General features: G+C 36.5%; 2 protein-coding genes across 2 annotated transcripts in view; both read left to right on the forward strand.

Moving 5' to 3' along the window:
* Positions 1–2,829: 2,829 nt before the first annotated feature.
* On the forward strand, positions 2,830–17,503 carry LOC107193900 (myosin-IIIb-like). Its single transcript, XM_015583436.1, has 16 exons — positions 2,830–2,880; positions 5,638–5,972; positions 6,401–6,682; positions 8,074–8,658; positions 9,358–9,749; positions 9,854–10,182; positions 10,730–11,236; positions 11,318–11,604; positions 11,834–12,108; positions 12,516–12,883; positions 13,019–13,123; positions 13,223–13,440; positions 14,018–14,226; positions 14,334–14,457; positions 15,368–15,471; positions 16,417–17,503. The coding sequence occupies exons 1-16, from the start codon at positions 2,865–2,867 to the stop codon at positions 17,393–17,395; spliced, it is 5,115 nt and encodes a 1,704-aa protein (XP_015438922.1). The 5' UTR covers positions 2,830–2,864; the 3' UTR covers positions 17,396–17,503.
* A 3,016-nt stretch (positions 17,504–20,519) lies between these two features.
* The window catches only part of LOC107194004 (alpha-catulin), a 94,398-nt gene continuing 94,153 nt past the window's right edge, over positions 20,520–20,764 (forward strand). The window contains exon 1 of the mRNA XM_015583559.1: positions 20,520–20,606. Within this exon, the coding sequence (XP_015439045.1) occupies positions 20,520–20,606 (87 nt within the window). The remainder of the gene's footprint in view (positions 20,607–20,764) is intronic.

Consider the following 20,764-nt stretch of genomic DNA (forward strand, 5'->3'; position numbering starts at 1 on the left):
TCGCGCGCACGGCGATTGGTTATTGTTCACGATCGGTAAGTTCGCCGCAGGTATCGAACCGTGAAAATCCATAGACGAGGCGTTCGTTTTATCATAGACTGGAGATAATAATCGAGAACGATAACCATCGTTCCCGATGAAATTGACAATGCTTTCGAAACGATTTGGAAGGAAGATATTCGTGGCAGGGAGCATCGATCTGTGAAATTGACAGGATTCACCTATTCTAGTCCGCGGACAATGATTGGTTGTTATTTCGGATAAATAACGGTTTCCAGGAGTCATTGGTTCAGCGAAACTTGGACGATCACGTTCACGTTGATGTTTTCACTTTTAAGAGAAATGTGAATCTTGAAGTTTTGCAAGATAAAGGACGGGTTTTTGTAGGACCTTGGGTTGGAATCTGTGAGAGTTGAGTTTAGTTGCCTGAAGATAAATGGATGAGATAAAATAATATATAGAATAGTAAGATTCATGTAAGTTCCCGTTTATACGAATGGTTTTGGCGAATTGAAATGGAAGTGAAAAAAAAATTTATTTCACCTATTACAGAGGTACTACAAAGATATCTAGTAATATTCTACAACAAATGGATTTTAGGATAAATCGTGTTACAGAGTAAACAGGAATAAAATAATAAATTTATGAGAAAAGTTCTACGAACTTGTGACACAAATAAGTAAGCGTTATAATTAAAAACAGAGAAGTAACAAGAATTTCCTTCAATGGATTCAAAATATGTTGAAATACCTAAGACTACAAGACACCAATTAAATAATTTTCCATTCGTTAAATAATATATTATCTACTAGTCTAAATTAGAAAGGAATAAAAATGTATATTTAATTCGTGTAAAAGGAATCCAATTTATTAGAAATTACAAAATGAGTGGAATTGATTTTTTATCTTTTGGTTGTTGAAATGTTATATTAAAAGAATATCGATTCCTTTTTCAATTACATATAATAATTATGACTAATATGCGGATATCAATATTATTATTTAATTACATTCCGATAGAAATTTATTCATGCTTACAATTAGATCGTATAAAATGTGAAATTTGTAAGAAAATTTCTTTCTTAATATATGACGTATTAATCTAGTAAATTAGTAATCAGGAACTTACGTTTCTCGCGTGTTTGAAACACATTCGCTTGACAAAAAAAAACAGTTCTTACGGTTCGTTGTGCGTTTACATACAATCTGTAAGCGTTTAAAATGCAGAATCACATTTTTACGCGCAAATTGTGTCATAAATAAGGAACGTACATAACAGACACTCGTACATTTGACACACTTCACACCGCTGAATGCACTATCGCAAACAACAATTAACACTTTTATGTGCTCGCTTACAACATGAAGTTATCTGTGTATTTCTATTTACATTTACAAGCCTTATGGAAATTTTAATTGCATGTTAGCGGCTCTTGCAAAGGAAAGAATTGTACGTTTATCATGGAACCATATATTCACTTGTTTTTTCTACTCTTGAACTTGTATACCCTACAAAATGTTATTTTTTCACTTCTTTTAAAAATGTATCTACAGTATTTTTACATTTGTTTGTCAAATAAAGTAAATCCTTTAGTTATTTTGTACTGGTATGATCCGGACTTAAATGTATTAAAATAATTTCTTCGTGGGATTGTCGGAAAAATTGTTTTTATAGAAATTTGATTGAAGTAATACGGAAAAAGTACTCGTAACCACTAAGGTGATATGAATGTCGTGGAAAAATGTGAAATCACCACGATCAGATTAATGGTGAATAATTAACAAGCTAATTTCTACTCTTATCCGGGTCTACACGGTCTCTCGTGATCCATAAATGTCCTGTTTAATTTCATGTTGTAAAATGTCATTCGAAACCACGAGTGGCTTCGATCCTTAGGCGGCTTCTCCCATTGACATAGCTAGATATTATCATACCTTGAATACTTTTGCTTAATAATAAGCGTGCATAAATTATAATATGCCCGTGACAGAAATTTTAGTTGTGTATAATGAACATAAAAACTATTCTTCTTTCACAATAAGAAGAATTGATTAGCCATAACCAAGAATGATTTTATATATATGTATACTCTTTAATATGATTATTTACACTTCACTAAACAAAGCCTCGACACGATTTGATGAAATGATTTTTCTTATTAAATATACTAGATATATTCCATATAAAGTCACAAAATATTGATAAAGCTCTACGAAATTTTAATACAATTATGATACCCATCACAAGGTAGTAAGAATTCTATTGAATATAACAAAGGCTATCAAAATTGAATACTAAAAAGAATAAAATGTCTTGACGAGGATATAATAATTATTTCACGCACTCGACTAGTCGAATACTGATTTAATAATCTCGTAATATATGTATACCTTCTAATAAATGTTAGATAAATTCCTTATGCAAATTGACATACGAATCTGAAAGGGACTATAATAGTTCAAATGAGAGAAACTGATTTTCTTTTTAATGGCAAACTCATCAACGCCATTTTTTTTCTTGAGCGCCCTTCTTTCCCAAGATAAAGGATAACAGATTCAAAATACACGTGTAAGCCTATTGAAGTTATATCACGGAGTTAATATCAAGATCGGGAATTAAACTGACAGAAATAAGGTACACGTGGCACGGTCTTCTTGCGAGACCTATTTCTGAGTGCGAAGTGCGCCGGTCTTACCGAGCCCAATCCTATTAAGGGGTTAACAGGTATCTGGTTAGAAAACGAACGACCCAGTCGTATCTGGTACCTGGTTAGGTGAACAGTGGTTCGTTTAATAATCACTTGCGCTTTAAATGAAGTACCGTGATCTCTGAAATTCCCGATCGTCAGAAACAGTTAACCGAAATGGGTGATATAATCGGTTAGTATGAAACCGTGTAACGAACAACTCTGCGACACCGGTTTATTCCAGTAGTGCGGTAAAATTCGTTGAAAATTACCAGCATTTTTTGGACAAAAATTTTTACAGAAATCCTGTGATTGGTTGTTACATTGGAGGTGCACTTTAAACGAGTGCACAGTCACAGTGAATGTTGTATATTTTATAGAAAATCAGAATTTTATTAAAATTCGTTATAAGTATCGGGGGTTCTGATAACAAAAACGTCCCGTGTCTAGTGTTTCGGTTTTTTGTGATAACTCACAACATACATAGTGGAACCTAACACTATCAAGAATGAGTTATGTCCTAATTTATTCTGATAGGAAAATTGATAGATTTTTAAGATTCCTAAAGATGCCAGAGTATTTGTTTACTCTTCTGGGGGAGAATAACAAAAATAGACTAGGGTCGTTTTTATCACGAGACTCTGAATGGATCTAATGTGAGAAATTCTCGATTTGGAAAATTAATATTCATGTCAACTTTATGTGTGTTTCGAAGACAAGTGAAAGGGGTTATTATGTCTGTTCGATTTGCAAAAATAGAACCTTCGAATGTAAATCTGATTATTATAAGAAGATAGAACAGTATGTTATATAACCGACTTTGCGGGCTAACGGAAGACCTCTTCTCTGTGTTAAGCGTATTAGAGACCCGCTTTGCTAGACCGCGAAGCTACCCATAAAAAAAATATTTTACTGCAAGATCATCAGATATATCCTACATATTTCAGTTTTTTTGTCAAATTAGGTATTTTTTTAACCTATTAACAGTTTATACCGAGTGAGACTCCGGGGCATGGTGCATTTATCATACACGACGTAATTATTAAAAAAATACGCGTAACACATGTTCTTTTTACAGTTTTATTACGTTATTATTTTTTTACTACAATGCGTAATTTTATTTCACTGTTAATATGTTAACTGTCTATCTATTAGATGTACCAATAAGTAATCCACCCTACTTTGTCAATAGTAAATAAACTTATCTTCGAGTGAGCTGTTTTAGTGATATTTGACCTTGTTCTAGAATGTTCGTCGTCATTGTGAAAGAAGTAAAGGGTGGAAAGATGTTTAAAATTTAAACGTCGTTGTCAGTTTATGAAAAAGAAATGGTGGATTACTTATTGGTACACCTACTGCGTAGGTATATTTATTATGGAATTCTTTCATAACCATTTGAATGTTTCAATATTAAAAATGAAACATTCCAACCATTGCTTCTCGTTTTTATCAACATTTTTGACGGTAAAATATCATTGTACCATTCGATACATGTACGATACAAGAACGAGAAGTTCTTTTCTCGCGGTAAACCGCAACTTTCTATACGGCTTCACCTGGAAATTGCTTCGTATCTATAGCTTCCACTCATCTACTGTACAATTGCTACTAAATGCAAGGTGTAAAACATTAATATCGCAATTTTCCCATTCTTTATCCGTAACGTACACCGTTGCCCAGCAATATTCAATAGTTTCTCCTTTCTAAGATGGGGACTTAAAAATTATTTCAGATATTTATACCCCTATTAATAATGAATTACGTGTATTGGTTGGAAAATGTGTCCAGTAACAACTCAAGTATTACTAGTAATTTATAGCACTTGTATTCATTAACACTGGAAAGGTGGATGGTTTTGATGGTAATGCTAACAGGGAAATGTGAGTCCGTTGGGACCCTCTTATATCATTCCTTCTGAATGTATTTTAGAACAGATATGTTTGTGAATTGGCTTTCTTTTCGTTCGAATGAATATAATCAACTACAAACTGAATTTTCGTCAGGATAGAACGGAGAAGATTTTCAGACTCTCCCAGTACAGAATAAGTAAAATTAATCATTTCAAACTATATCACAAGTTTCAATTCAGTTATTTTACTTACTAAAATAACAACATGAAATTTTTAATTATTTATTATATAGGGTGGTTCACGCAACTTGTTCACCCTGAATAACTTTTAAAGTATACATTGTAGGGAGAGTAAAACCCTGTTTGAGCCGTAAAGCTAATAATTAACGAATAATTTTACTTTGTGTCTTGAAAATGGTCTGTGCGTAATATCAAGTTGGAGATTCAATACTAGCAAAAATTTTCGTAAGACCGCGGAGTTTACGTGGCAATGTTTATCAACATGACCCATTCTGTATATATTATTATATTGTTCATTATGAAATGGTAAAGCAGCACCAAAAGCTCTTCGATCCGGATGAGGGTTAAGTTAGTCATTGGAAGCTGTTGAGTCGGACAAAATTCTTAAAAAGTAGAGTCAAAAAGAGCCATTCATCGTCGTTCTAGGGTTAAAATTAGTTTTACAATAAAAACTTCCCTTTTAGCCAATACACCTACAATTAGAAATTTACAGTAAATCCTCGATGAGTACGCGAAGGCTCCTCGGCACTGACAAGGCAACGTCCCCAGGTGTAACGCTGACTTTCTAATGAGGTTTAGCACAGTGATAAAGCTTGGAATTCTGAAAGCAATGGTATTTGTTTCAGCCGCATATGGCCATTAGTTTATAAAATATTTAATGTTCAATGCCAAGGAGCTTTCGAACACTTATCGAGGATTTACTCTATAGCATACAAAATATCAAAGTCTGAGACATATTACTTCTGTCTCTCTAGATGTCTCACACGAACACAGCAGGTCTTGAATAAACTTTAATCTTCCATTTTTCACAATCAGACTTTACCTGTTCGAGAATATTAATTTTACGTCAACCTGTTACAGAAATGACCGGTGGTGGGACCAATATGGCGTACCACGGCCTTAGTCAGCACGTGAATTTCGACGTGATTCCGGACCCCGGCGATCGTTTCGATCTGGAGGATCTAATCGGCGAAGGAACGTACGGGGAAGTTTATTCCGCGCACTGCAACGAAACCGGCAACAAGGTTGCGATCAAGATACTGGAGAACGTCGCTGATAACATCGAAGAAATCGAAGAGGAGTATCTCGTGCTTAGGGACCTCAGCCTTCATCCGAACATCCCAATCTTTCATGGCCTGTTTCTGAAAAGAGCAAGGCCTGCCCAGGAAGAGGATCAATTATGGTTCGTCATGGAGGTATCGTCGCTATAATTCTCGTCTCATAATACACTTGGGAAAGCGTGACGGATGTACAATTTGAATGATATCCTTCAGTATCTTAAACATTTACGTTGACTTCCTGGTTACCTATCATTATTACAATTCGATACTGTAAGTTGAGGTAACTTTGTCTCAGTCGGGTTGCTGAATTTCTATTTCAAATGTTATCAAAATTTGCTGACTTAAATTGATTTTTACGTGAAAAGGTATTTCACGTAAAAATACCTGCAAAAGAGTAACAAAATCGAAAATGATCATTTTGTGACATTGGATAAAGTTACCCAAACTGAGTCAAGGTGATCCTAAATTATGGTACATAAAAACCATTAACGCTGTTCTAAAAAAGTTGGACTAAATTTCAGATTTCGATGAATGTTAATTTTGAATTAAAATTTTGGTTATAGCTGTGCACAGGGGGATCGGTGACCGATCTAGTGCAAGGTCTGAAGAAAAAAGGAAGGCGCCTAACGGATGACCAAATTGCTTACATTATCAAGGAGACGGTAGAAGCGTTAATTTATCTGCATACCAATCACTGCATGCACCGTGACGTTAAGGGACACAACATTTTGCTAACGGAGGACGCGGGTGTTAAGTTGGTTGACTTCGGTGTCTCCTCGCATCTCGCTGCGACGCTCGCTAGGAAGAACACCTCTGTCGGCACACCGTATTGGATGGCTCCTGAGGTGAGGTACAATATTCATTATATTTCGCTAACTTTTGTTGCGTAATGAAGGTGTCAAGGAATAGAAAAAGTAGAGATTAATAGTAAAGTAGGTACTGTCAACAGTATTCAGTCGAACATACGAAATGTCTGATGATTACATTCTGTAGTCTAGTCTGACCTAAAGTCTAATAGATCGCATATGAACTTCGAGTTATTTATCTTTACAAATTGCGTTTTGTTTTATGTATACAGGGTGTCCCACAATAGGTGTAAATCCTTTAAATGGGCGATTCCTGGAATCATTTGAAACAACTTTTTCTTTAGCGAAAAAATTCTCCGAGGATTTGTTCAGGAGATATTAACGAAAAACCCCGACCAATCAGAGCGCGAGTCGGCCAGCTGAGCTCTCGCGGTAGCGTGTAGTCAACGTTACCGCAGCAGTTCAGCTGACAGACTCGCGCTCTGATTGGTGGGGGATTTTCGTTAATATCTCGTTAAGAAAGCTTCTGACAATTTTTTCGGTAATGAAAAAGTTGTTTCAAATCATCCCAGGAATCACCCTGTCCACGAACTTACAACTATTTTGGGACACCCTGTATACATAGCTTAATGTATGGGGTTGATTAAAAAGTAATGTGGAATTCTGCAGTAGGTAATGCTTTTTTGTTTTCTTTTTTAATTACAAAACACTGCTCTTAACTAATAAAATATCTACATATTTTGAAAACTGATATTTCAACGCGTTGTTGGAGAAGAACAATCATTAGATTGAATTATCTTAAATTGACCTTGTTTTAAAAATGAGTGATGAGATGGTGTACTTTCGAACAATTAAGCTTTTTGTTGTCTGTTCGTTAAATAACATTACCATCGTTATACACATAGGAAATCTTTTTTGCCGGTTGTTCCGCATTCTTCCTTTTCCGGAAATAAAAAAGCATAACTTCTTGGAAGTATGTATACATTCTCGTCAATAATCTTTAAAACAAGGTCATTTTGAGTAAATGTAACCTAATCTTAATGATTTTTTTTGTGCGACGCGTTGAAGTGTTAAATTTCAGAATATGTGTAAAAAAAGGTATCGTGTACAGCAAAAATTCGACATTACTTCCTAGTCAACCCAATAGTAGAATATATATAATCTTGTTTCGCAATAATTTCTATTCATACAAAAAGTAGTTTAACGAAATTTAAGAAATTTGAAATCTTAATCTTCCATACGCTGAACATGTCGAACGTGTATTACAAACAATAGGAAATTATGATCAATAATAAAAAATGTTTCGATTGATACATCATAAAGTGAAAGTCATGTTTATTTCAAGCAAAGTAAATTCATGTTTCATATTGTTAAAATGGAATACGCTTTCTGTAATACAACAGTTGTCACGAACTTTAAACTTCGAACAGGTAATAGCTTGCGAGCAACAACTGGATTCCTCTTACGATTCACGTTGCGACGTATGGTCGGTCGGGATCACAGCGATCGAATTGGCGGAAGGCGATCCACCGCTATCGGAATTGCACCCTATGAGGGCACTTTTTCAAATCCCTAGAAACCCACCTCCAGCATTGAAGAACCCAGATATCCATTCGCCTGAAATGGTCGACTTCATTACGGAATGCCTGGTGAAGGATTTGGAGCATAGGCCGTTCGCAAGCGAATTAAAAGAGCACCCCTTGTTGATGGGTATCGAATCACGCGTGGAACAGATTCGAAATGAGATTCAGGAAGAGATTTGTAGACAGAGGTTGGACGGTAGGGTGCACAGGCAACCGGAAGTGACGACCAAACACGGGAAGCTAAAGACCGATAGGAAAACTAGTCCGCAGAAAATGTACATGGATGATCTGGCTGCTTTGGATATGCTATCGGAAAGTGGTATTGTGGAGCAACTGGAACACAGATACGAACAGGGTCAAATATACACTTATATCGGAGACATACTTGTCGCAGTCAATCCATTCACAAATTTGGGACTGTACACTGGAATCGTGAGTACTTTTATAAATGTCCATTATGAAGTTTATTTTCTGAAAATACAATAACGTCGAGTGAAAAATACAGGGTGTATTTTTTGCCTTTACAAATCATTTTGGAAGATGTTTTTAAAACTGGACAATACGACCTATTTTTAGGGAAAACTCGATGAAAGAGATATTTTTCATTACTTCTTTATTTTATCTGTTCAAGTTTGTTAATGTTTTATATATCTTCACAACTACTTTAATTATTATCAAAACGTAACAAACAATAGAAGAAAATAACTTATTTTTTAACCTTAGGCAGGGTATTTTGTAACACAATACCTGGGTAAAATGGAACACCCACGTGACAGAACGTTCCTATATAAATAAGTCACCGCTTTGTATTATTTTTAATGGAACATTACAAAATTTTAAACAAAATAAAGAGACAAGACTACTAGGTACAAAAATAGAACAATACCTAATAGAATTAATAAAGTTGAATTTATATATTACTCACTGCAAATTGTTCAAAAATCGAAAATCAAATTTGTCAAGCTCACTCAATCACATTTTGGCAACCTGGGCATATTACCTAGTTTTATTCTATTATGAGTAGTAATTTAAACGATCATGTGCTGTAAAATATCGATTTTCAAGAGTTTAAGAATCTCGAAATCCTGCCACTAAAATTTAGTCGATTAAGCATCCGCTTCGTGGATTTAGGAGCAAAAGAGATACAAAGGCCAAGCGAGGTCGGACAATCCGCCCCACATATTCGCGGTCGCTGATGCCGCGTACCAGGCGTTGCTACATCAGCGACAGAATCAAGCGATCGTGATCAGCGGTGAATCTGGGGCAGGAAAAACCGAAAGCGCGAACTTGCTGTTGAAGCAATTGGTTTACCTGAGTAAAGCTCCTAATCGTAATTTAGAAGAAAGGATTCTTCAGATAAATCCAATAATGGAGGCTTTCGGTAACGCGACTACGGGGATCAATGCCAACTCGTCGAGGTTTGGGAAATACTTGGACTTAACGATGACGAAAGGTGGAAAAGTCACCGGTGCACGAATATCTGTGTACTTGTTGGAGCAATCGCGGGTCGTGGCTCAAGCTGAGTAAGTCATCCGTGATACATTGTATTGAGGATATTCAAATTGCATTAAATAAAAAAGAAAATGTTTATTAATTTCTTTAATCAATTTTTCGAAAATGATTTCAGGGGAGAACGCAACTTTCACATATTCTATTACATGTACGATGGCTTGGACGCAGACAATCGTCTATCGGAGTTCTATCTGGACGGAAACCTTCGAAAACACCATCGATATCTTATGGACCATAGTCAAACATCTCAGACTCATATCGAGAAATTCCAACAGTTAAAGAATGGCTTCAAATTACTTGGTTTCCAAGATAGCGAAGTAGACACGGTTTACCGTATCCTTGCTGCCGTGCTTCATCTTGGCGACATTGAGTTCGCCGAAGTGGCTAGCGAAGATAACACCGATAATAAAAGTCGGGTGATTGATATGGCACCGCTTCATAGAGGTAATGAAGTTTTCTCTTCACGAAGGGTAGAATCGGATAAGGGAGTCAAAAGTACTCTTAGGTTGAATTGGGCTGGTGAGGCTCCGTTCGATAGCTAACCAAGATAAAAAGGGTTGTATCAATTTTTAATCCTCTATCTCGACCAGATACCCAGCAGTAACAGGGAAAATTCGAATTATCCGCTTTTCCTCTATTTTCTCTGCTTAATCACATTCAAAGATTCTGCAAAAAATCATTGCAAAGACATTGTAGTTAGCAGGGTACATATTAAAGAATTTTTTCTAATTTTCAGGTGAAAATCCTAGCTTTAGAAAATTAAAAACGTCGGAAATGTTTTCTAATAGAAGTTTTAAAGATTCATCTTTTTACGATAACGACATATTACCATAAGTATTGTCCCTCAATTTTTTATGATTTCTTTGTAAATTGCTGAATCGTCCAATTCGGGCAAACTGCACTTTTTACTCCCTTATCCCGACTTTGCCCTTTCACCGTTGCAAATTTATTCTCGACGAGAAATGTTCATGATTGTTGAAATCCGTTACAGTGTCACAGTTACTCGGTATCGAGGAAAACGATCTTCTAGAAGCATTAACGTCGAACTCAGTTATGACCAGGGGGGAAACAATTACGCGACACAATACGGTAGCCGAGGCCTGTGCAGCGAGAGACGCCATGGCCAAAGGACTATACGGTCGCTTGTTCGATTGGATGGTGAATCAAATCAACTGCTTGCTGAGCTTCAATCATGCCCCGAATTACGAGCCGTTGGCGATTGGTCTCCTGGATATTTTCGGTTTCGAGAATTTCCCAAGGAACTCCTTCGAGCAGCTGTGCATTAACATCGCGAATGAACAGATACAATATTACTTTAATCAGCATATTTTCACATGGGAACAGCAGGAATATATGGCAGAAGGGATTCCAGTGGATCTGGTCGAATTCTCCGATAACAGACCTGTTCTGGATATGTTGTTGAGTAAACCTATGGGGCTTTTAGCCCTGTTGGACGAAGAAAGTCGCTTTCCTAGAGCCACGAATAAATCTTTAATCGGTATGTTCATGATTTGATATTTCCGATAATATAGTAGTAGGTATGTCTTTGGTGGTTTTAAATCTGTCTGGTATGTTACAGAGAAATTCCACAGCAACATCAAGTCGAAGTTCTACGTACGACCGAAATCGGACGCTGTTTGTTTCGCGGTACACCATTTCGCAGGACGCGTGGTTTACCAAGCGGAAGGCTTCTTGGAAAAGAACAGAAACTTCCTGCCGCCTGAAGTGATCCAACTGGTCAGACAGTCTCAGTATGACATGGTTCGCTTCTTGTTCCAATGCCCGATTACGAAGACTGGTAACCTCTACTCGGCGGTTCATGAGACTGATTCGAGAAAATTGTCTCACTCGAATCAGAATACTAAGGTAATCGCAACTGAAATATTCAAAAATTGTCTTCCAATTCTTACAATTTTAACCTATTAATTAATCGTTGTACGGTGTATACATATTAAATATCTCTATTAATTTAGACTGCATACGTTCTATTGTATTATCGTTAAAATAAAAATATAACTAACCCAGATTCTAAATGTGAGATTGCCACAAAAATTTGAAAGTTGCTATTATATATGATGTTGCTGTTCTATTTTAGGAGCGTTATTCTAGTCGAGGATTGGCCTCGCAATCCAGGGCTCAACAAACAGTGGCAACGTACTTCCGGTATTCTCTTATGGATCTGCTGCAGAAGATGGTATCGGGGTCACCTCAATTTGTGCGTTGTATAAAACCGAACGACTCAAGAAGTCCACGATTCTTCGACAAAGAAAAGGTCGTGAAACAGCTGAGGTACACTGGTGTCCTGGAGACAATAAGAATTAGGCAGAATGGCTTCTCGCATCGAATACCATTCAACGAATTCCTGAAGAGGCATGTACAGAGATTTATTTTCTCTTATATAAACCGTTTCTAACTTTTATTATAAGCAATTTATTTAAATAAAATTCGAATCCTTTTAGAATAAATTTAAAGCGATGTTTAAAGTTTGATTTGGCATTAGGTACATCATATCATATGAAATATGTTTTCTCGGTACTTATGTTGGTTGAGAATTAACGACATTTATCAGTAATTAAACAATGGTATACTTCCAAATTCTTATAAAAAAATAATAGGAAATTGATCTGAAGGGTATAATTCTCCCTTTCTTTTGAACTTTTTAAACATTTCAGTTGATAACGATATAAGTTTTGACCCGTGTGATTATATGTCGATATAGTTATCTACATCCGGTGTTTGGTCCCTTATAAAGTTTCGATGTTACATTAAAATTGCAGATATTGTTTCTTGGCGTTTGGTTACGACGAACGTGTGGTAGCGAATCGGGACAATTGTCGTCTTCTTCTTATTCGCTTGAAAATGGACGGATGGGCGTTGGGCAGAACGAAAGTCTTTCTCAAATATTACCACGTCGAGTTCCTCTCGAAAATGTACGAGGAACAGCTTAAGAAAATTATCATGGTCCAAGCGTTTGTCCGCCGATGGCTTGCCAGGATTCGATTTAAGAAGCAAAAGTGGCAGTTCGCTGTGTCTGTTGTTACTTTGCAACGTCATATTCGCGGATGGTTGTCGCGAAAGCATTTGATAGCAGAGATGAAGAAGAAACAGGAAGAAGAAGAGGCGACCGCTATAGAAAGAGCTAAAGGTAATTATTCGACGAGCAAAAGAAATCTCTTCGTCTGTCTTGTCAGTTTAACAGACTTCATAAATCACGGGAATCTAAATATACTGTTTCATTAAATAAAAATATTAAAAAGTAGTCCTGATCCTTTTATAACAGAGGAACAGGCAAAGAAAGCTGAAGCTGAAAAGCAGGAGGGAACCGAAGACACAGCAGAGGCAGAAGGTTCGAAGGAAGATGATGCCACGATCGTCACACAAAGTCGTAAGTTGTGAATTAGAAAGCTTGCTAGATTATAATTACAGCGTATCCCCGTATTCGTAGATTTCAGAAGCTATACTATTCGCAAACGTTTCGGCCTAGAACTCGAAGAACGTTGCAAGCGGATCTTGAACTGCTACAACGACCGGGACGAAGCGCATAAGGCATTGCTGCGGGAGGGTCTGAAGGAAGAGGACGTTGCGTCGATCGTTCAGCAATGGTTCAACAACGAAGAAGATGCCAAGAAGAGGAAATCGCTTGTGAGGGATGTGGTGCATCCTAAATTGAGACAAGCTGACCTAATACACTTCTCTCAGAATGTGAGTGAATAAATATGTATAAATAAAACATCTTAGAAACAACGTCGCTTGTCACTTCACTTCAAACGAAGACAAAAGTAGTATTTTATTGAATGAAAAACTAATCCAAGAATGACACTTGTTAGGGCACAAGATTTTTGTCATTGCCACAGAATATCGCACAGGAAAGTGCCATTTATGTCTTACCGAAACAACTGAATTACTGTATCTGGTGTAATGAAGCGTATTTTAATATGAATACGTTAGAGTAAATGGTTTTTGTAGTTCGTTCCTGGATTGTGTAATTTCTGACTGATCCAAATTTGACTGTATTCTGACCGAACTAAACGAATTTTGCTTTGTAAAAATGTTAAAAGTCAAAACGCTGGCCCATTCTTCCTTCCGTTTATCAACCACGTTTCATTTTCCATGCACCAATTTTCAGTACTGATTGTTGTAACTTGGTAAGGTATTAAATAATCCATGATAAGTACAATTCGGTTTAAGGGCACTTTTGTCTCCCTTATCCTTTATGAGTGATTGTATGATAATTCGTTTCATTCCATGCAATTTCAAAGTTTCATTTATCGCATCAAAGGTCCACATGAAGAATCAAGAAGTGCACAAGAACCTACGCCACAACAAACCTGGTCTTCGATTGAACGATATTGATGAACCACCTCCGGACTATGTCCGCCCGGAAGGGTTCAACATGGTGCAGCCGATTCTGCAGTATCGAAGCGGAAATCAAGTGGAAGGGGAGGAGACCATCAAGTACTATCACGATCTGAAGAACGAGATGAGCAGGTAAATAGATTGAACGTTCTGTGGTGATCGGTCTCTCTCTTTCATCTTCCTCGAATGGGAAATTCGTATGCTCAATTTTCGAATGCTTTTGGCACTCGCATCGGAAGTGGTTCGGACTTCGAAGACGACGAAGTTGGCTGGGACTTACCGTTGATACAGCTAGAAAATGACCTTCACCCATTGTCGAGGTATACCGTAGATCTGAGTTTAATTATTCGTAGAAGAATTTTGGTTTGAAAATGGCGGAACGTTTGGAGAAATTTGGCCATTGTAGCTTGATATTCATCGTATTCACCAAATGTGTAAACTATCGGATATAACAACTAAATGAAACGTGATAATTAACGGAACAATGAGATAGTATTTTGTTAGTTTGAAAAACATTATGGACTCGTTGTCCATAGAAAATGCGTGCAAATTATTTCCTACTCGGTTCCGGTACGTTAGTTTCAGTCTTGTTAAAACTTTTTCTATCATCGTTAGTTATGGACAGATTGAATATTTATGCAAATATACAATTTTAGTGATTAGTCCCGGGAAACTGGGAGCAAAAAAGAATTTATTTTCTGCCTGGAATTTTAGACGATTGGACATTTTATACACGCATAAAATCCACATTCTACGCATGAATCATACTTTGCTGGTAGTATTATTGTTGAATCATTGTGTTATTAAAGTGACTACGCATTAATTCTATTCACATACGTAAGAGGTATACAATTATAAATATTTTATCTGTAGTGCGTTTAGTATTTGTACATGATAACTTACATCCAAGTATTAATTTCACAAATTCTACACGATCATCCTATCACCGTCGTATATAGAATTTCTGTAAACTTTTTTATCTTTTGCATTTATTAGGGTGTTTCAAAAAATATTACGTGCTTCAGAATTTCAACCTACTCATTATAAGTGATAAATAAAACAAAGTGTAGTTTACTATAATAAAAAAATAACATGAAATAAAGAGATCGAAATTGCCCAATATTTTCGAGAGCACCCTAACATATTTCATGACAGTAGGCTAGAATAAAATTTGTATGCGGTTCTCACGTTATTTTCGTAAGTTCGTCTATTTGTATATTGTTATACGATTTCTAATTCAGGTTGAAAGATATCAGCCAAAAAAAATTTTCAGGTGAAATATTCATTCCGCGAGGAGATTATGAGAGGTTTAATTACAGGAGATTTGAGAAACCCAGGCGATCCGTCGCAGCAAGCAGAGAATCAGGGCAAAGTGAGGTAGGCCCAAACTTCCGCAACAGTTTCATCCCCCTCATTTCTACTTTGTGCTCCTTTAAATTCCTATTTACATATCCCTCGACAACTTTCATTAATTATTCACTTCCTCACATTTCAAGCTGAGTATTTTATAATAGGCTGCAAACTATCGCTGATATAATAACCATGACATAATAGTTGAGTTACTAATTCTTTATTGTGTTCCTACACTTTGCCAGAGGTATCATGGCAAACTTCCAGGTAACATACAATTATACCATTCGTAGATTGTATCAGAACGCTCGAAATACTTAATTATATTCTGACGTAGTAATTATGCAAATCCATATTTCTAAATCTATTTTGTTTCGAGGTGATACTACTAAAGATCAAGAATGAATCGATGTCTTATTATGAACTCTTTGACTCACAGACCCACCCCCATAAAATTTCTATAGAGTTAGAACCCGCTCCCTTTAACGAAATAAATACTGCATAACACAACATTCATTAGCTGTTAGTTTTTCCACTTTCATAAACTTCTTTCTTCATGAACGCGTTATGTGAGTGGTATAGCGTGATTATGTACGGGGGATACTGTAGTTAAATAAAATAGATAGAAAAAATTATGCTTATACTTCTGTTTCTTATAAGTAGACTACGGATGTTTATGCAAATATGGATTCTTATTGATTATTTTACAAAGATTGGACTTATACAGAAACTCCAATCTGTTAAGAGTTCTATCGACCTAGAAATAAAATAACAGTCTAAGTTAGAAGTTTAATAAGCTGTATTCAATTCTAGATAATCGTATATTCTAGTAATCCGTAAAATCAATAGTCCATTTATAAGCACAATTGTCAATAAAATCCTCTTTATATCCTTAATTATTCAGTAGCTTTGCAGCCGATGACAGATGAAACTACCATAGCAATTTAATTACAAGGGATTTTTTTCTTACAGTACAAGGATTAATCACGCGGCTAACAGCAACATGTGGTCCCGTGAGGATAAACAACATAAGCAACCTGGAGTCAACTCTTCGAATATCAACGATTCAAATGGCCTACGATCCAGATTCATTGACAAACACAACAATATGAACGAACATCAACAACGTTACAATGGTCACCAGCGTAACATCAACGGATCTTCCGTAAACAGACGTCAGAACGCAGGGAACGGACACTGTAGTTTTTTGAATGGACATCCAAACTTCGTTAACGGACACGTGAATAATCGTCAAACTCCTCTGAACAGCCATGAACCAACGATTAATGGCCATTCGAACTCAGTTAACGAACATCCACCTGTGAATGGCCAAGTGGTTAAAGCTAACGGGTATCCACCATACAATAACCGGTACCGGAACATCATAAACGGGTGTCAAGACGGTTTATTTATTAATAAAATGGTCGCCAGTCAATTCGAAAGTCAGCAAGTCGAATCGAAAAGGCAACCCAGATTGAATAACGGTTTTAAGAACAATCCGAACGATGGCGCGAAAGGAGTCGAAGCGACAAAACAAAATGGCGACCTAGGGAAGAGTCGGTTAACTGAAGTGGATGGTAAAAATGGAATAAACCGGAAGTTTATCGACAAGAATGCTATCAATGGTCGATTAGTCGTTAGGAAAGAAGTGGGAAATGACACATTTGGCATTCCAGCCGACCTTAGACAACTTCTGAGGCCCACTGTCGTTCAGAAACGGCAAGAAATCATCAAGGTTGATTATGATCCGGAAGATTTGAACGGGCCATACAATTTTAGGCAGCTACTAAGGCCAGCCGAATATCTTCCTACCGAGTCTTTGAGAAAGAGAAAAGGGGGACAGGCGTCTAACGGAGTTCCAGTGTTAAAGGACAAGGTTCCTGAGAAACATGTGAAAAGAAGAGCACCTTTGGCACCGAATCAAAATAAACTCGTTAATGTGAAGAAATAACGCTACGTGATGCCTGAACGTTCAAATTTCCTTAGAAAGGTGATGTATGTGCAATTAGATTAATGGTTTCGTAAAGATAGAAGAAGTTGATCAGGACAGTGAGTAAACGTACAGGGTCCGTGTTGGAAGGTGTTCAGAAAGTCAAGATCGTATTTGCCATTTTGAAGGAGAAATGTTTCTTTAAATATTTGGAGAAGCATATTATTTTTAGATTCTTTTTTATAGCTACATAATTTTTGCTTGTTACAAGCAATTATGACAAGTACACATACGTAGTCATACATGAACTTCGAATACTTAATTTTGTGGAATTCAATCGAGAGTCTACGTTAATTCCATATTGTTTCGTTATGTTTGTGACCATTACTGATTTGTAAATTCCTGAATCATTTGAAGACCCTGTACATGGAAGCAGCATTACATAGTTCTATTTATACGCAGATGATGTTGGAAGTTTTTGGTAGAAATGTAATCGACATTATGACATATGTATGTTTTAATTTGCCAGCACATACTTCATTTTGTATATTTTATCCTGACTTCTTCGTTCATTTCTGTTTATAATTTGTCATTACTTATTTATTTAGAAATATCTTACTTCGAATTGATTCGTAGCAATTAAACAAATTATGTATTACATCGTATTCACTTGACAATTGATTGCTGCTTCCTCTTAAGACACGTTTCAATACTAACCTTAATTTAGAACTAGTCATGTGTAGCTTTACAAAAGACTTAGATGTGTTTGATAGTGTTCAAAAAAAAATTTCGTTCTCGAAGTTTCGATGGTTTTACCGCGTGTTATGATATTTCTATTTAAAACGAATTTAACTTGTAATCTATGACTAATATAATTAATTGTTCATTAGCGACACATCTCGTTAAACATATGTGAAAACGCTCTGATTAGCAGCAATTATCCAATGTTTGTTGAAACATAATAATTGTATATAAAATTGTCATGGAAAGAATAATAATAGTATATTAAATATATGTTGCGATTTAGTCTATAAAATTTATTGTGCCATTAATTCAGGATTCTAAAACAAAATGCATGAAATATTATCCAATAGGAAATGTTTCCATACCTCAATGTACATCGACGATGAAAATATTATATTATCATTATCCATTCCACTCCTGCAACCTGGAAGTTACCAAAAAATTAAGAGCTCTCTCTTATACTGTGAAAAATTTCTAAGTACCATTTATTTTAGTAACTAGCTGAAATATTCTTGCTTTAAAAGTGTATATTTGGATCATTTGCTGTTATCATGCAAACATAGAAAAAATCTGAGAAAATCGTATTGATTTGCATTGAAAGATACGTTTTGAGTACGGAATATTGATTCTTTTAAAACTAAATCCAGTAAAAAGACATCAGCAGTCGCACAATACATAATCATATATTTTATGTAATTCCAAATAAGGGATGAATAAATGCATCGATTTGCCATCTAGCGAATGAAAGTATAACTAATTCGTTAGTAGCTTGAGAGGTTTACCGTAGATGGTACCACAATGTACATTTACGCGCTGAATTTGTTAATTTGCTAAATATTCGATCATTGCGCCGTTTTTGTTCAATCCAGTAGACATTTTAATATTACCAAACAACTGTTTATGAAGTCTATCTTATGGAAAACGGTTTTTTAAGTAAGAAAGAAGTCAAAATTTAAATTATTTTTGTGATTCTTAAATGAAAAATATGACGGTGCACTGTACATAACTGAAAGTATATATTTTTCTGTCGTTCCCTGTGAAACATTTCCTTTGTCATGCATTGACCCTAAGAAGAACAATTTTAAAGGTATATTTGAAATCGTAACTGATCCACAAGGGGGTCATGGTGCCTGCATTAAAAGTTGGGGAAGAATCGATCCTTTACGATATTCTCATGGAGCTCTTCCTTCGCCAAACACAAAATTTAACGCTCGATGAACGCAGATTAATATCCAGTAATACGTTAGAAAGAATTACAAAGAAAAATTTGGAATCGCCATTGATCGTTACGAAGTTTTCAACCTCCTATTGACGGCTTGCCAATTACCAATCTTTTTTTCAAGCACGGAATTTAAAGTTACATGAATGTAGATTAAGCTCCAGTAATTATAAGTTAAACAAAATTGGCAATTAACATATCGGTGCCGAGGGTCCCTGGTTAAGGGTTGCAGAGAATTGAATTGTTCAAACGTTTCATCGAAGTGTTTAGTCCTCCAAAAATACTGTATAGTTCCTTATATAAATTTTCAAATTCAAAAGTTTATAATAACACCTAAACTGGAAGAATATTTGAAATCACAGATTCTTTCTTGCATTACATTCAGCCCATTGTCAAGTATAGCATTCTAGTTTTCTGTCAGTATGTAAAATACAATTTACGTTCGACGTTCCTTGGTGGCGACATCTATATTCTTTCAATACTGCATAGAAAAAATCGTTTTTGTACTTACGTATGCTCATTGGGGTTTGAAATCAGCGTAAACACACGTTTGGGTTTTCCTCTTTTGAGAACATCTCATCCCATCATTCTTCTAATCGCATCATCCTCACTATATTCCTGTACACATTCGTACTTTAGAACTACCGACGATACACGTGAATCTATTTCTGTTGGATCGATAAACATGACAAACTTTTGAAAATATACAAATCTGTAAACTAACTAGTTTTTTTACTTGCGCATTACCATATATTGTGAAAGATTTGAGAAATTGCATAGTTGTACATTTTAATCACCGTTATAACACAATGCTAACCAGTAATTTCGATTGCTTTGGTAGTCTAGTGTTAAAATATCTGGCTACACCAAATGAAATCGAATCCCACGTAGTTCCTCCACGCGACACAAAATGTCACCGTGGCGCTCCGTGTAAATACCCCGGCGCCTGGCTGCACGCTGAGGAAGTTTCACCGCATCGTGGCGGCATGTCGCTCGCGTCGACTGTCAGCTGGGCGACGATTGGTCGACGGCCACGGGTAGAGGGGGAGGTCTAGGGAAATAAGTGGTATGGCCTGGCGGTCGTCGCGCGGGGTTAGTGGTACGGAACGGAGAAGCGAGAGGGGTGCAACGAACTCTCTAGGCTCGGCTCGAGTCCGCGGAGCGCAGAGTTGTGTTCGAATCATGGCGACACCCGAGCCCCTAGACCCAAGCACCCTAGAGATTAAGACCCGTAGCATAGAACAGACACTACTCCCACTAGTCAAGCAGGTAAGACAATTAATCGCGAAAGTGGCGGAAAGGAACGTTCGTGTGCTCTCTGATCAGTCGATATTTTTATTTTGAGCCGCTTCGAATAACCCTCCCCCCGGCCTTTAACCACCGATAGGTTAAGGTCTCTTCCTATCAACCCCGGCTTTCCTCTCCGG

This window comes from Dufourea novaeangliae, unplaced genomic scaffold, assembly GCF_001272555.1.
Source record: "Dufourea novaeangliae isolate 0120121106 unplaced genomic scaffold, ASM127255v1 scaffold21, whole genome shotgun sequence".
NCBI lineage: Eukaryota > Metazoa > Arthropoda > Insecta > Hymenoptera > Halictidae > Dufourea > Dufourea novaeangliae.

Excerpts from the sequence above, each read along its gene's own strand:
- LOC107193900 (XM_015583436.1), top strand. Across the intron at positions 11,237-11,317 it reads CACGAATAAATCTTTAATCG|AGAAATTCCACAGCAACATC; the intron begins GTATGTTCATGA and ends GGTATGTTACAG. Across the intron at positions 13,124-13,222 it reads CACGATCGTCACACAAAGTC|AACTCGAAGAACGTTGCAAG; the intron begins GTAAGTTGTGAA and ends GTTTCGGCCTAG.